The 17,742-nt window shown below is 47.7% G+C and overlaps 1 protein-coding gene across 4 annotated transcripts in view; it reads left to right on the top strand.

The window, feature by feature from the left end:
• Window positions 1-17,742, top strand: part of LOC142557465 (putative receptor-type tyrosine-protein phosphatase mosPTP-1) — a 241,324-nt gene that overhangs the window by 162,789 nt on the left and 60,793 nt on the right. For all 4 annotated transcript variants that reach the window (XM_075669338.1, XM_075669335.1, XM_075669337.1 and 1 more), the window contains one exon: window positions 11,983-12,106. In XM_075669338.1, coding sequence (XP_075525453.1) covers window positions 11,983-12,106 — 124 coding nt within the window. The remainder of the gene's footprint in view (window positions 1-11,982; window positions 12,107-17,742) is intronic.

Below are 17,742 nucleotides of genomic sequence, written 5' to 3'. Positions count from 1 at the left end.
GCGCACATATTCTCCCGATTTCTTCACGCAGCTTGAGTGTTTATTTCTTTATTACAATGTGTACGTTTATCGCCTCGTTTGCAGGCTGCGAATGCGGCAGCCACCCGCTGTTGTTTGGACGCGTTGTCTTTTCGGAAGAACGTGCGCACACGCGGACGGTGGGAGAAAGCTGCTAAATCTTACTGCCACATGATCATCACGTCTAGGACCTATAGATTTTCTCGCCTTCAAGTTTTTTACCTTGCTCTCCGTCGTAGACATTTCCTTGCTCCATAACATACAGCACCCCGTATTCCTTTTATTCGGCGGATCTTGAAGTTTTGTATGTCGGATGGAAAGCAGCGGCCCCTTGTGCAGAGTACTGGAACTGCATACTGCGCAAAAGAATGACGGCGAATATGCCCTACGTTCACACAGCGGTTTTTAAAGCGCATCTTTTAGGCGCCCGTTTCTGCGACGAGCGTTGGCGTTTCGCTCCTGAGCGAACGAACACAGCGAAGGACGGAACGGAACGCGGAGAGCAGCGGGAGGTGAAAGACTGCGATGGCGAAGAAAGCGCGAAGAGGAAAGCGGAGGAGGAGGCTGCGGCGGATCCACTAGTTGCAAAGCGCATGAGCAGGGTATGGCGAACGCGTGAAAAGGAAAGCGTAGAGCCGCGCAAGGCGGGCTTTGCGGCGACGATGGCGACGCAAGAGTAGCACGCGTCGTCTGCATGACAACAAAGCGCTGCATGAGCGGAGGTCTGTCTGCGGCGGCTGCTGTGAATCGCGCCCACGCGTCACCCATGCGCCGCCTCTCGCGATCTCCCGATTAGCAATCGAGGCAACGTGCAACGTGCCGCGCGAGACAGATTGTCCGCGCCACCCAATACATCGCGAAATGAAAACACTTCTAGTGCGGCGCTCAAATTTCCCATTAGGGAGGGTCGTAATCGTCGCTGAATTTTTAACGTTCACTTTTCCTGTTATTACGAACTTTAAACGAGGCTATATTGTGGTTATATCGCTCTCGAAACCCCGCCAGAATGGTTGGGAAACTTAATTCGGTAGCTTTAATTGAAAAAGAAAAACTTTTCTCATCAAGCGGAGTAAGCAGATTGAGAGATCATAAAGTGCTGAAAACTGAGAAAAGCCGGGCTTCGCTTATGGCTTAATTTTTTGTGCTCTTCCAAGTTACCATCCGCGTCATCATGCCCCGAGGCCTTCTTTCTAGAAGAATTTATATTCGCCACACGTGTCACAAGCGCATACGGAAGAGCAGTGAAAAAACAACCACTATTATTTCGTTATGAGAACCGCGTCGACGTTGCTGCGCCCTAAGGCGACAAGAGTTGTGCGTGACGTCCGGCTCGGCTCGGCTTGGCCTGGTCCGGCTTCGGAAATTCACTAACGACAAACAGAAAAAAAAAAAAGCTAGAAGGTTCCAGTGAACGACGTTGTGTACACCTGTATCATTCAATTCACTTTTATCTCCTCTTTCCGTCTCCAGGGCACCGCGGCAGATGAAAGCGCCAAAGAAAGTCTGTGGCGTCGTCCTACAAAGCTCGTTCACCTTGCTTCAGCTAGCGCCCGGATCGAAAGATGGCGGCGTTGGTTATAAACGCCGGCGCGCGCGCCCAGACACGTCCGATCGTAAATCTCGATTACGTCACGCCCTCGCCGCCTTCACCTCGGCTGGAGAGATTTATTCCTTTACTTTATGACCGCTAGCGGCTCGACTCAATCACACCTTCTATATCCGCAGGTTGTAAGATCGTTTGTGTCATTTTAACGCAGGCGACGAGACTTTCTTCTTTTTTTCTTTCGTTGCCGCTTCTTTCCCCGGGCGGTGTGTATGTACCGGTGTTGGCTGCCTTCTGCTACATACATGCGTGATGCTCCGCAAGAAAAGGCTTAGCTTCCGACGTCTTTGTTATCGTCTGCTACTCACATGCGCGGTGCTACACGCGGTACACAAAGAAAAAAAAAATCGAAAGAGGCTTAAGCTCTGACAGAAGATGTAGCGTCAGCGTTCGTGACAGAATAATGATAAGCGTGCCGAAGGGAGCTGGCGAATACGTATGAACGAACATGCTCGGGAAAAAAAAAGAAAGAAATTACAACTACGACGTAGTACCTGTGCTCCGGTCCGGATTCCTGCTGATAGCAGCATGTCGGCGTGTACCCCTTTTGTAACAGTGAAAAACAACTTTCAGACGTGTGTCTTCTCTTGACATCGAAAAACAAATATCCTGCAACGGCTGGCGGCCGCTCGCCGGAATCCTTCCGGTACGGTGCCAAGGAAACATTATTTTTCATGTTTCATTATTGCTATTTTTTTGCATGCTATATAACCTGTTCAACGAACGTACGCTTTCCTCAATACCACAACCCATTGTTGATTTTCATTCTGTTCTTTCGCTCTGGGCCTAGATAGTTTTCCTTTTCAGCAGTATTCATCAAAAATGGTGGAGGTTGTTAACCCCATCCTCCTAAAGAAAGTGATAGGGTGTACCTGTATCGCTTTTAATGATCTGATAGTACAGATTGATGGAACCAAGCATATATTCAATGTCGTGTTATACTATCAACAATATAGCGCCAGCAAATGTAGTCCGGTCTAAAATAACAAGAAAACTTTATAGTGAACCCAGATCCAGACTGAAGCCACTCGGTGTGCGAATGAGCTCAGAGCAGCGTATACCATTTTCCTCATATAGCGGGTAAAACAAGGAAGTATTTTTCTTATTTATCATCATCATTGCTTATTGCTCATTATCATAACGTAGATAGTTATTAGTAATGGCGGGAGAGGAGCAAGTGTTCTTGTAATCTTGATTATTGTCGTCGTTATCACGAAAACCAGCGGATCAGAGAAATATTGTCGCAGTAAGCAAATGCAAAGCACCGGCGAAAAGTGCGGCGGTACGTCGCTAGATTGAGGCGAAGTAATGAATATGAACGTCTCTGCAGCGCAAATGAATGAATGAATGAATGAATGAATGAATGAATGAATGAATGAATGTCGTTTGCTCACAAGCTTTGGAACAACCGAGCAATTCCATGCCGCTTAAGCTTCAGTGGGCTGACCAGCTAACATACAGGGCTTCTATGTACTGTGGCCCGGCCGAGATTTGGCAAACTCATATGGATCCATTATAAGTTCAGTTCCCTATTTGTGTTCTAGTTATAAGTTACACTGTGGCACTTAGTCTGCAGAACTCGGGAAGACGGTCGAGTCGCTAATTCGCAGGCGTCGTCACGTGATGACTCGGGCGCGTCGATGCGCATGCGAGGAGAGTCACTGCGCCAAAGCGATTTCTCTGGCTCCAACGTCACTGCCCGAGCTGTGTTTTCGGCGCACGGACGCGAGCACGCCGCCACCTTTTTCCGGTTCCCAAAAATTGAAACCAGCAGCTGCTCCCACAGGAGGTTCACCTATCGACCCATGCACTCTCTCCCTGTGAATCCCTTGAAACATTAAGAGAAAAAGGAAGTGGAACGATAAACCGAGAAAACAAGGCCAGGTGTAGAAGAACGCCGCATCACGTTGTGTGCCCTCACAGCGGCGGCGTCGCACTGGAGGAACGTGCACCACCGAGTTTACGATCCGGGAAGAAAAAAAAAACTCGCCCCACAAAACCACCCATTCCACAAACCTGCACTCCCGCTACCCGCACGACGGCCGCTAGGGGACGCCACCGAACGGTATACACGAGGGTAATTACCGCTCAGGCTGCCACGCTCTTCTGCGGTCTCCGCCACGATCACGGATGGATGGCTTCGGGCCTTTCCTTTCTTGTTCTGTTGTTCCTCCGAGGCATAGGAGTGGGGGGGGGGGGGGGGTTTAGACCGCAATTACGAGCGGTGAAGAGAAGCCCGTCACACCGCACTTGCCCTCTGACACCCAACCCTCACCTTTCATTTGAACTCTGGAGAAAAAAAAAAAGTGCGAGGGCTTCTTTTGCGCTTGCCTTATCATTATTTTTTATTTCTAGTGGTTTTGATCCAGTTAGCTCTTCGCCGAAGCCACGCCCCTTTAAAGCACAGCCGCGCTTTCAGCCGAAGCCGTAATTATCTGGCGCTACGATCGCGGTGTACTCATGACACAGCAACGCGCGGGGTGCAGATGTAGCAGCGTTGTCACGTACCAGTCGGGCTACGGGCAAGCTTTCCGCACCAGCTGTAAGTTCCTAATTGCGCCAGTGCCGGTCTCCCTTTCTTTCTTTCTTTCTTTCTTTCTTTCTTGTTCGTTATATAAGGCGTCACACAGACTTCACGCGAAACTCGGCTACGAAATCCAGCCATCTCTCTTCGACCAAATCACCGAGAGCCGTACGCGTACGCGACGTATTAGTGGGCCCAATACGGCAAACCACTGTCCTGTCAACTATCGATTAACTTATAGTTTATCCGCATGTCCGGCGGTTGCGTGGAACGTTATTATCGCCACTCGATCAGCAGCGCTCCCTACTAACGGCCTGAAAAAAAACGTCCGTTTATTATTCTTTCACTTCTGTTGTCGCTTTCTTTTGTTTGTCTGTTTGGAGTGTATCTGAAACGATGGAGGAATGGACGAAAGTGTAGCTGGCTGTTTCATTCATTTCTTTTAGCGCCTTTAGAATGCAACGCGGCAGTCAATCGATTTCTTTGTAACTGCACCCCACTACGCCCCGTCATAACCGACTAGTTAGTGCGGAAACTTCACGGAGGCGGAGCCACCCGTCTGCCTTTCGTCTCTGCGTATTTTCTGACTTGGCGAAGCCGCGGCAACAGCGGCACATCTTGCTATTAAAGAAACGTAATTTACTGATACAGTTTAACCTTTTTTACAGTGCTTCGGGTTTTATCTGCCTCTCACCAGTTTAACTTTAGCGTCCCTCGAAGAAGACTGAGCACTTTAAAGTCGCCGAGCACTATAAAAAAATCATCATAATTAGAGAAACACTAAAGAGAGAAATATGTCGATCTGCATGAATAAATATACCCTTCGACAACACGCACAAAAATGCCTAATATAAACCACTCTTAACGTAAGAAGAGGCTTGCTTAGCTAGTGAGCACTCAAGAACTAAAGACTGCATGTACCCCGTAAAACAATTTACACCCTTTAAATTGCATATGGGTGAAATGTGCTCATAACTCGTACCCTTACTCCCTTTCTGGCTGTAATGGTGTGCGTTACACCTTCACCTTATTCATTACATTACTACATCATTCAGTTACACCTAAGTGAAGGCGTAACATTTACACCTTCATTCAATTTTAAAGGTGTAAGCTGTTTTTACAGTGTAGGCAACGCCGTCTCGGAAGTTCCCGCACCAGCGCGCCTTGACGTTACACATTCTGACTGCTTCTAGTTTATGGCGCCTCGTTAATCTTTTTCATCTGTAAAGATATATATCGGTTTAGACTACGCGGTCTCCTAAAAGAGGCAAAGAATGAATTTGGTAAGTGTCAAGGGGATCCCTATATACTTCGCCGCCCGCAACGGCACATGTGCAAAAGAAAAGTATACTTTAAAATTTATGACGTCACAGTGACCCCCCGGCTCCGAGGTTCCAGCGCGAAATCCGAGAAATGTAACGTTTGCCTTCTTCCTCTCTTCTAATAATCAACCTCTTAGACCGCGAAGTTAACGCGAATGGAGTTTTAAAAGTACACTTAATCAGTGTAAATTGATTTGGGGTTTTCTCTCTCTAGCGCCTCTTAAAAGCTGTCGAGCTAAATACGCAGGTGTAAACTATTTTTACAAGCGCACCGCAGTGTTGCAAAGTCGGCGGGGACGTGTTAAAAACGAGGCTGCGCGGTTTTCATGACGTCAGCTTTGACTCTCGCGACGCCTTGCGCACGCACGTCGCCATAGCGAAACTGCGCGCGTAGGCGATCTTCGCGCCGACTCTTTATGCATGCATCCGAGGTTATGCGCGCTCTCTTCTCATGAATAAAGCTCACCGCGGCGTACGAGCTGCGCGCGATGGAGCGCGCGCGCGCGAGATGATTGTGACGCGCAGCGTCGACGCGGCCTTGGCAGCGCTTTCATGCAAATGAGTTTACGGTGTCGTCACGTTCGCGGTGGGGCATAAACTGGAGGCACGCGAGCCACGGACGGTCTTGTATGTGTCTACGCTCGGAAGCGAAACAAATAACTCGCGCAAGTACAACGCGACACGACGATGTCGCGGAACGGGGGACTCGGGTACCAGACAACCACCGTGCAGCGACATCGCGTTGTACGCGACAGCTGGGACAGCTCAAACGTGGGAGACGAGTTGCGTCGCGCGCTATGCGTACGGCGACGAGATTGAGCCAAGAAGAACAACGACGACAAGAGCCGTAATCACGATTACGTTGCGTGGAGTTTTATAACGCTGAAAGTACGAGGGCCTGTTATCCGCGGCAGGAGAGGAAGGTCCTTCCTTGTCGTATGCATAGTCGTTGATATATTCAGTGTTAAAAACACAGCGCAACGTAATCATGAACGCGCACCCCGTTCCCGTTATAGCCCGCCGTTCATCGCTCTGCTAGACAACAACAAAAAAGAGAAATTCTCGTAAACTGAGACGTGGTTCGTCCCTTCACCTTCGTTTAAAGTTTTCAGTGTTCACAGTGTTCTTACAAAAGTTTGTGTTGAGCATAGCTAACGTTGAGTCCGGTCGTGGCGCTGGAAACCGGAACGATGACAGGCGTTTAGCTTGCGGGATCTTTCTATTAATTATCCATGTATAATTTCATCATGTACAGCGGTATCCCACATGTTGTTGTTGTTGTTGTTGTTGTTAACTGCACGCGCCAGTTGCGCCGAAGAAGAAAACACGCGCGTACCCCGCTCTCTCGTTCTCGTTGACTTCATCGACAGCCCGCGCCTACTCGCTGCTCTAAGACTCAAGCAACAAACGCCCAGTGGAGCTCGCACGCTCGGTGGAATGCTAAACGGTCGTTTTTAGCTTGCTTGTGCACCACTCTTGGCGCTGCGCTGCTGCCTAACAGAGCGTTTCTCCAGCGAGAGAGCGCTCAGAGAAGTGCCGTGTCCTTTTTTTTTTCTTTCTAGTTTCTTTTTTCTTGCTTTTTCTTCTTCTCGTGCATCCGCACGAACCTTCTGCCGTCTCAGGGAGCAGATGTTTTCCCCTGTGGCGATACTGCCTTGTACACGCGCAAAGGAAGCAACCAGGAGGCAGGGAAGACGAGGGGTGGGGGTGGTGGTGGTGGTAAACCAGCTCTTTGGCGCTCTCCGGGGCAATGCTTAACAGCTCCGCCCTTCTCTTCGGTGATCTTCTAAAACCGTGCAGTGTGCGTATACTGCGCAATCCGGTAGGGTTCCGCTGCACAGCAGCGCGATCCTGTGGGCTCGCGTTCTAAACTGTCACGGTGCACACAATTATAATGCAGGCCGGTTTTACACGTTCGGGTTTTACAGTACAGCATGTATATTGCTACGTGCTACTCGAAGAAGATGACGTCGACTTTTGGATTTAGTGGGACGTATTCATAAGCGGCCTCTCGCTGATCTGAGAACGACGATGGGCCTTTGCTTGATGGCTGGCTTCCATGTTGGCCAGTGCTTGCTATACCCCTTGCAAATGTACGTTGTAAATAGTTTCTCTGCTGTGGTTCCCACGTAACAATATTTCACTAAAGCCGCGCAACTTTTGTGGAAGGAAGCACTGTAGACAAAGATAGATGTTTTTTAAACAAACAGGCATAATACAGACGAATACGTTGACACTTCTGGTCGTCAGTTTATTCACTCAGCGACATTCCCGACGATAATCTTTTGCAAAGTAAGTTCGATATATGTAGGCCTGTCTTGCGCTGAACGATAACATTGTTAACAGTATAGTTAGCGGGTCAAGAACGGTCACTGGAAACAGATAAACAATTTACTCGTGTCACTGTCGAAAACTCGGTGTCGTGTAATAATTTGCCTTGAGAGCAAATTCACGCCATTAGAATGCGTCAAACTGTATTTTATTTTACATTATTTTATTTTTGCCCGCATTGAAAGCGACAGAGTGACATCGATCTTTGTGAGAAAAAAAAAAGTGATATTCGCGATGTGGCGTTCTTGATGGTAGTCTGTAGCATGGCTTTCAGCCTGGAGGAAATCTTGACGCGCGCATGTCACTTTGAGAGAGCGTCAGCTTGCCGAAAACTGAACGTGCACCAAGTTCAGTTTTCGGGTTGAATCCGAAAATGAAGCTTTATCATTGCGCAGCCAGCAGTACGTGACTTGGGCGCCATGCGGTTACTGCATGATTCAGCGGGTAAACAGGCGCGGGTAAACAGTCGGAAGTCGCGCGTTCAGCTCGTAGTACTATATACTTAACGCAGCTGGAAACATGCCAGTATCGGTTATGAAAGTCTCGGGATTTTGCTGCAATCCGCCCTGTGCTTTTCGGACCTCATGTCGTCTGCATCGTTTCTCTTTCTTTCTGTCTGCTCATATGTCCTGTTTAAAAAGAAAGAGAGAGAAAAAGAAAAGACAGACGACGTTGCAGACGACATCAAAGGGGCGGAAAAGGCGATGAGAAAACATTTTTCAGTGCTGCCACTAACACATTGATGTCCTACAATAAGTTGGTATATAACGAAATCTACAGAGCCGATCCTGCGTTAATGGTGCGCAACATTTTGCAGCGCCACAGCACTTAAATTCGTCGTTTCCGTCCAATGCCGTCGCTCTTCCATTACCAAACGTCTGGGCCATGGGTGCGCGTGTCTTAATTGAGTTAGTCTTAATTGAAAAGAACTCATACGTACAAGCGGTACCATTTTTGACGACACGGCTCTATATTTTTCTGCCGCCCGTTTGTAACTTCGCAATAATGCCTCTCACCTTAGATGGCGTTTCATGATTTCCATATCAAGCTTTTCCGCTCAGCTGTGGTCTCATACAAGGCAACCCCGACGTCTGCTCCCGAAAACTGCCAGCAGGCGACGCTGATAAATCAGAGTACCCTGATAACTGCCGTTGAATAAAGCAGCACTTAACACTTCTTGGTTGGCGTTAGCCATACTGTCTTCGACATCTTACAGACACCACCTCGAAAAGGCCTCGTAGCTTCTCCAACAGTGCATAGTTTTCTGGCGAGACATCTGCCTCCGTCTATACAGGGCTCACTTTGACTTTTTCCTGACTTTGCTTTCTTGAGCTCGAGTTCCTACGAGAAAAAGAGAGGCCATCGGTTGGCACGCGTGCGCATACGCCCAACATTGAACGCGCAAACAGAAAGAAGTAAAGATAAACAAATGCGCCCTGAAGGAGGGCAGGTGTGATATTTCTTTCTCCATCGGGGCCCATCGGGGCCATCTCGTGAGAAGAAATACTTCACTGCGTATCGACTGACGCGGTCGTTTAGAGTTCAAAAAAAAAAAAAAAAAAAAAACTCCCGCGATGTGCGTCAGGCTCTCGCACGCACTGCCCTCTGGTGATACTTAGCACTGGCTGCGACCTCTAGCGGTCTTTCTTTTTCTTCCTTTTTCTGTCTGTTCATGAAGCGCTGTAATGGGCGTCGTCTGTTCCATTGCCCACTGCAGTATTGCAGTTCGTGTTTGCTCCTGAACTTCGCACCTGCATGACCCCTATTTCGGTGATGCAGTCAATCCATTCTCTGTGACTCATTGGTTCATTTTTTTTTATTTCTTAATCTCCTCAAAATGGCGCATAATGAGGTGCCCTAAGAGTCGCTACCACATCTGCGGCATATCGTACTGGCTCAACAGCCAAATGTACGTTGTCAATCCTTTCTGTTTACTTGTTTTATGCAGCTAGCACGCCTCCGAAGTCAAATGTCCAGGTGGCGACAAGTCGTACGCGCCTTATGACGTGCTAAATTTGGGTGCGAGGCTGGCTGTGACGTCATTGAGGAGAGTACGAGAAAGCCGTCGCTTGGGGCACAAGTCTTCAGGTGTCCGTGACTCGTTTTTCAAATCTTCTGTGCTTTCAGTTTGTTTGTGACAGCTGTAGTTGAAGCACAGGTCATGCAAGTTCTCCCTCAATGACGCATGGCACCCAAGTATTCAAGCAGATAAATCGGAGATCAGCCACAGCGAGCTGAATCTCAAGAACGCAGGACACACGGTATACTAGCCTATATTATAATGTCCGCACCAATGCGCATATAATTTTTTGTACATATTGTTTTCACACCACCCAGACTGTCTAGAGGACAGTCCCTAATAATCTGGCCTTTTCACTTTTTTTTGATCAATTATATAGTCCGTGTCGTGCAGCACGTAGCAAGAAAATTACGTGAGGAGCAAAACAAAGGTGTCCTCAGACGGGACTATGCAAAATTATTTTTATAGGTGCCACGCCCAAACCCAACGTCTCGCTGAGCCTGAACCGCACCGAAACAGAACGCACGCGCAGACGCAGAAGCGCAGATGTGCGTTTTATATTTCTTTTAACAATTATTTGGTTTTGTTTTTAACAGCGCACCATTCGTTTTTCCGGGTTTTCCTATCTCCCCCCCTTTTTTTTTTCGTGCATAGCACAAGCAGCAAGTATGAAGAGCCACGAACTACCTCCTTTCATTGTCCTTTCTTGCTTTCCATAGCTTGTTTCGGCGTGTTTCGAGTTTTTAAGTCTATCTGGGTTTCAATCAGCCTGGCTTTCAATCTATCTGGGTTTCAATCCAGTATGCGGCAATTCAAAATGCGCTCAAAAGCCGGCGTCACCCGCAGATGTCGCGCACCGTACGCAGGCCGTGTTCGCACGTAATCATTTCGCTGTCGCACGCCATGGCGTCGTCTCGACGCCGGGATATGCACCCGACACTGGCAAATGAGTCCGTAATCGCGCTATGCGCGCATCGGCCACTTCGGTTGTGGCAGAAGTAGCAGCATCACTGCAGTATACTTAGTGCCCTAGTATATATATATATATGCCTGCGTACGCATTCGTCATCCTCGGCGCGCTCTCCCGAGAGAGGCACCGTGAACGCAGAGAATCGATTTTCTGATGAGGCCCCGTGGAGAATGCCTGCCGAATAGAGTGCTGATGCGAAGGATGTTCGTCCTCCCACACTGGCTTATCAATCCTGGACAACCGTTGGCGAAATGAGAAACGCTGCCTGCGCCTTTGCCCATCTGGCACCTATATCTCTGTATGCGCTTTCCTCAGCGTCGTCGGAATAGCGAGGACTGGCGTTTTTCTCTTTTTCGTCGTCGGCGTGTCGTCTGCTACATACTGCGTCGTCTGCGCGCACGCGACGACAGTCGGCCATTTTAATTACGTTCGCCTCTTTCGCCTTCGTTCTAAGCAGGGGGTATCTTGCAGTTGTCTGCAATAAAAACAAAGGGCATTACGCCGTTGCAATTTTCTTTTTCCTTTTTTTTCTTATTTGTGTTAGCTCGTACAGTAAGCGCGAAGTAGAGCAATTGGAGCTCGAACTTTGTCTACATGCTTATAAACAGGCCGAGTATTCGTAAACAAGCCGGCATATATAACACAGACAACAAGAAATATATGTACATATAAAAAGTGCGAACGATACGTTCACCTTTCTGTTCGCCGCTTTAAATAAACATGCTTAAAATATACCTTTAGTACATTTGACAACGTCTATTAATCTTGCCTTCGGAGAAAATTCGCGTCGTAAGAATACGTCCTACCATTTGCTTTTGCCCGTGCTGAATGCGATGGCAGCTCCGCCAAATTTTCGTGACGTCACGCTTCGTAGCTTGTCCATAGCCCACACGCATTAGAAACCACGTCGCCCACTCGTTCTGTACGAAATTGTACTGTCGATTCATCACACAAATCAGCTTAAATGATGAACCATAATGTAATATATTGCCTACTTTCGAGCTCATGACCGCTTAGCCATTGGACACTCTCGATGCCAATAGGTATGCTTACACTGAAAAAAAAAAAATCACCTGGTTTATGCTTTATGTTGTTGTTTTGTCCTACTTGTACTTTCTGTAATTGATCGTTTTAAGCTGTTCATTTTGTTGTACGCTATATATGCATTTCTTCCTGTCTCGTTTACATCGACAGATGTGCCCGACCCACCAGGAATCCCCATCGTGGTGGGCTTCACCTCACGTTCCGTCAACCTGTCCTGGACTTCGAGCGTCAACACGCACAACAGTCCCATACTGCAGTACATCATACACATCAGGTGAGCGATCGAAACTTTCGATCCGAGAGCACCAAGGAACTGGGCCGTTGTTTGCATGCGCGCTGAAGTCAAGAACAGATCGCTAAAGTTCACGATAGAATTGTTTGCAGCTGATTTGTTGCCCGTTCGGTAAAATATTGCAATCATTGCATTCTGGGGGTACTAACGTATGGAACAGAAACTTGAAGGTTAACAATATGTTTGGGGAGGTTTTAAGCAATGCACAACGAGCGTAAGTTGGAACGAAAATTAGTAGTATAGGCGCAGCGCTGTGAGAGGCAGGAACAAGACAAAAGACACGAGATAGGAGTATAGGGGACACGAAGACAGCGGTGTGGATTAGAGAGCAAACGGGCCAACCGATATTCAAGTTGAGGTTAAGAGGGAGAGATGGAGTTGAGCAGGCTATGTAGTGCGTAGGGCAGATAACCGGTGTACTGTTCGAGTTACAGAAAGGGTACCAAGGGAATGGAAGGGCATTCAAAGACGGCAGAGAACCGGGTCGTGGAATTAAATGAGGGAATGTGCAAGCGTGGGGTGGTGTCAGCTGGCGTAAGACAGGGGTAATCGGACGTCTCCGGAAGAGATCTTCGTGCTGGAGGGGACATGCATAGGGTGATGATGGTGTTGTTGATGCTGATAATGATGATGTGAAAGAAAACACAAAATTTGAGAAGGGCGGAGATTGGAAGTGCGCTTCCCTGCTGTGCACAGCCACTGTCAGGCTTCACCAGAACGATCAAGGCACATCCCTAGTGATTTAATCCCGACAAACGCAGGCTGTGAGAAGCAAAAGTTGATGACCTTGGAAGGAGGTCACGTTAAGCTAGCCGTTTCGTGGCAGCCCGACCGGAATATTTGAACCCTGTCCCCGGGAGAAACGAAAACGCGCTTAAGGCGTGTTCGGGTAAAGCACGATGGAGGCTGTACGCGCGATATCTTTGTGGCCGTTTTGATCTATCGGTAGTTTCATTCGCCGGATTGCTTTCTCCAGTGGCCATACGGCTACCACTGATCACTACTCATTAAACTCGAATCCGCGAGCTCGCGCTTAGCACCTGAATCGCGGGCGGGGCCCCCCGCCAGCAAAACGAAAAGTGTAGGGGATTCTTTCCAACTAAACTGGCGACAGGGGGAATTGCATAATGCGCAATACGACGGAATGCCGGGCAGCGCTTGGCTACGTCTTGATGGCCGATAACCGCCTCGATTAGGCGGAAGGTGTTGCCGCCAAGGCTGTGCAATAACGCACCTCCGGACTGAGGTATTCTTCCTCCCGGTCTGAGGCGTGGGACTCAGGCCGTGCTATATTGCAAGGGACGCGAGAAGATTTGAGATCTCTTCGCAGCGGCTAAGAACATTTCACACGCGCCGGGTACGCCCCCCCCCCTCCCCTTCTCGTGGAGATGCTAATTGCTTTCCCTCTAATTGTTGCCTCCTTCAGCACGTACTCGTGCCGCCTCCCCGGGCGTCTAATGGACGCCGCAATTAGGCTAAGCGTCGTGTCGAGTTCTCGCTGCACGGACAGCCGTAATTTGTGTTTCCTCTTCAATTTATTTTACTTTCGCCTCATGCTCGCGAAATTCTGCGCAGAGTGTGATTAGGAGCGCCCCTAAACGAGCGAACCGTTCGTACAACGAACGAACGAACGAACGAACGAACGAACGAGCGAACGAACGAACGAGCGAACGAACGAACGAGCGAGCGAGCGAGCGAGCGAGCGAGCGAACGAACGAACGAACGAACGAACGAACGAACGAACGAACGAACGAACGAACGAGCGAGCGAACGAACTAACGAACTAGCGAACGAACGAACGAACGAACGAGCGAGCGAGCGAGCGAACGAACGAACGAGCGAACGAACGAGCGAGCGAACGAACTAACGAACTAGCGAACGAACTAACGAACTAACGAACTAGCGAACGAGCGAGCGAGCGAACGAACGAACGAACGAACGAGCGAGCGAGCGAGCGAGCGAACGAACGAGCGAGCGAGTGAACGAACTAGCGAACGAGCGAGCGAACGAACGAACGAACGAGCGAACGAACGAGCGAGCGAGCGAACGAACTAACGAACTAGCGAACGAGCGAGCGAGCGAACGAGCGAACGAACGAACGAACGAGCGAGCGAACGAACGAACGAACGAACGAGCGAGCGAGCGAACGAACTAAAGAACTAGCGAACGAACGAACGAACGAACGAACGAACGAACGAACGAACGAACGAACGAACGAACGAACGAGCGAGCGAGCGAGCGAACGAACGAACGAACGAACGAACGGACGGACGGACGGACGGATGGACGAATCTCGTGGGTTGGAAACCACCGACACTAACCGGCTTGAAACTGGGCTTCTTTCGTGAGCAAATGCTTGAAGCCTGACTCATTCAAACTCCTTATGAAGGAAACCCTGTGAACACAAACATCAACTGAATGAGTGTATGTCATGTGTGCGAACCACTGGCATTAACTAGTCTAACGTTGAACTTAACGAAAAATTACCTTGGCGCCTGAACGTTCAAACTGCTTTCGAAGGAGTCTGTTTGGGCACAGTCTAGAATGACTGAATAAATGAACGAGATCACTAGGAGATGGATACATCGCTAACCTTTATCGTTCAACTGAGCTATATACGTAAACAGCACTTAGGGACATCACTATATTTTTCTGGCACGCTTCGGTGTGGAGAACCAATTTCCCGGAACTTTCTTTCTTTTCTCCTACACCACGTTTCGCTCCCTATTGTGAAAATAAAAAAATATATATAGGTGTTTCGTGAAATCGAAACGACGTAACAAGGCTGTCGGTGCAGTAGCGATCCGTCACACAGTTTGTTATAGATTGCACTGCCGTATTAAGGGCGAGCATTCATCTGATTTCTGTTTAAACTGAGACGATCGATGAGGTAACTCCTGTAACCCAAGTCCCACAATTAAAGTGCTAGCCGCCGAGAACAAAGGCAGCAATTGTAACGATTTCTCACCCGTTAAAAAATAGAATTTAAAAAATATTGTTTCCCGATTGATCTTGCCGCCATTAATTTTTCTGTTATTCTTAAGGCGCATACAAAATACCGTCTTTCCGGCCTAATAGTCAGTCAGGAGTTTCATTTTTTAATGAGGTTTCTACTAGCGTCTGCGTTCTTTTATATGTTGCTATCTTTTCCTCTTATTTTCTCTATCTTGCTCCTTTTTTTTTCCTCGCGCCAGGATAACTTTCTCCTAATTACATCCTAATAAGTGAACCGCGCCCTGTACCTGTGCCGTTGTATATTTCATACACCCCAAGTCAGCGGTAATGGCGCATCGTCACGAATTTCCGAAGAGATTCCTAAAAATTTCCCAAGAACGCAATAATATCAAATTTAAGAGCAAACAAATTGCAATGGCGATTGCCTTCGTACCACTTCATTATAGATCATCTTCTCTCTTTTTTTTTTTTTTTTTCGCGCGTCGACCGTTCAGCGACATATTACAAATCGAGAGAGAGAGGGGGAACAGAAAGTGCAGAAAGAAAAGGCGACGACGCTATTTTAAAGTGTTTTGCCGGGGCTAGTTTGTACAGTGGGCGACATAAGTTTGCGGGACGCGGGTACCACGACAAATGCGAATTTCTGATCCCGCAAGGCATGGCGCTTCTAATTGAACGAACCACTGCGTAACTCGCAAAAAAAAAAAAAAAAAGTGTAGTGCATGCGGGGAAACATTGAATTCAAGACTATGTGCCCAGACTTCACGGGAATTCAGGGACCAAATTCAGAAACATTTCGTTCGTAAGTACTCTTTGCCATTGATCGACCTCTCGCCTTCTCTAGCGATATATGTCCAGGACGAGGATTGGATGGAATGTCCTCTTACGAAGAAGTTACAGCGTACGAGCTTTTTTCCACTTCTTTTTTGAATACGGGAGTCCAGTCTTTTATCGCAAATTTCGTGTCCTGTTAGCATTATAGCGACTTTTTGTGCGTTGTTATTTAATACGAAAACAGAGCACACCGGAGCTCCCTTTCTTTGTGCTGTCAAGGGCAAGCTTTTTAGCCCGGGAGCGCACAGATCTAAATACATGGGAACATGAAAAAGCATTTTTCTCGGCAACCGCCGCACTGAATTTGATGAGGTGCCTGTCGCACTTAAAAGAAAAAGGCAATGCCTACAAACAGTGAAAGTAAATTTTTGGTTCAGGCTACCAATTTCATCTTTTAGTTTTGCAGAAATGTTCGCAGTTACCAAACTCTAAGTAATCTGACGCATCAAGTTCGCAACTCCACAACTCCGGAATTAAAATATAGCGATATGGCAGTCATATGGAAACAGCTCCTATTGAAATTGACTGAAGTTGCACGTTGGGGGCTGGTTGGTGTATCGTGATGGCGGCAAAAAGGCGTAGCGCATCAGAAACAGGACAAAAGAAGAACGCAGACGACAAACACAGCGCCAAGCGTCCACAAACACAGACGACGAACACAATGTCAAACGTCGACAAATACAGACGACAAACACACTGCCAAACACGGAACACAATGCCAAACGTCGACAAGTACAGACGACAAACACAGAACACGGCACCAAACGTGTGTGTCGTCTGTGTTCTTCTTTTTGTCGTGTTTCTGATGCGCTACGCCTTTTGCCTCCATCATATTTGAGACATCTAAAGCGGCAAAAGAAGGGGCGTATTAAACATTCACTCTGAAATGTGCCGCTGATTTGCGTGTACGAGTTTCACACAGACCTCGTAACCCATCGTAGTGGTTTCACGTAAGCTGTCATCTCGTATACAATATTTGCCCGCTTCAATCGCTCTTATAGGGATGGTGTTTACAGGACACCGATATCTGCTTTTGGTGCAGAGTTAGGGATTTGTAAACTTTGTAATTCTTTCTTCTAACTCTGATTTGCCGATGCGTGGCCCCAAATTAAATTTCCGTTTTATACAGCCGGTATGATTAAGGTTTATTCGCTAAATGCAACAAATTTCATTTGGGTCGGTGCCCCGGTTGATTAGTGAAACTGCGGGATCGAATCCTGGTAATGGTGGGAGCATATCGATAAGGGCGAAATTAAAAAAAAAAGAAAGAAAAAAAGAAAGAAAAAGGAAACGCCCGTGTAGGGTGCATTGGCTGCACGTTAATGAACCCCAGTGGTAAAAATTCACCCGGAATCCCCTACTACGACGTGCCTCATAATCAGATCGTGGCTTTGGCCCGTACACCCCAGAATTTATTTCCTTTTTTTTCGTTTAATGAGTCAATTTCTGCGTCTCACTTGTACTATTTGAATAGGCAGAATCGAAGTAGGTCCCGAGCTAAAGTTTCCTCTTTAAAAGCGATCTGTTTTCATTCCAAATTACAAGTTTTTTCTTTCTCTTCTCTTCGTTTTAAGGTTCATGCAGTCCTACGGTACCAATAGTTGACCGATTTTAAGGACTCTCCTTTCCTCGCTCACTTAACATACAATTTCGTTTCCCCTCCTTTCACACGCATCCATTAATTAGAGTGAAAAGTCGTTAAGCTCCTCCGACTCGTCTTTCCTTCTTTTATTGTTCTTTCGTATCTCTTCACCCCTTCAAACGCTCACCCGCTTCCAGTTTTCATAGCTTCCCTTTTTTTCCTTTTTTCCCCTTTTTTTCGCCCTATC

The sequence above is a fragment of the Dermacentor variabilis genome, chromosome 9 (assembly GCF_050947875.1).
Source record: "Dermacentor variabilis isolate Ectoservices chromosome 9, ASM5094787v1, whole genome shotgun sequence".
In the NCBI taxonomy this organism is placed as follows: Eukaryota; Metazoa; Arthropoda; class Arachnida; order Ixodida; family Ixodidae; genus Dermacentor; species Dermacentor variabilis.
The sequence above is the reverse complement of the archived record's forward strand: the minus strand, read 5'-3'. Positions and strand labels throughout refer to the sequence as shown.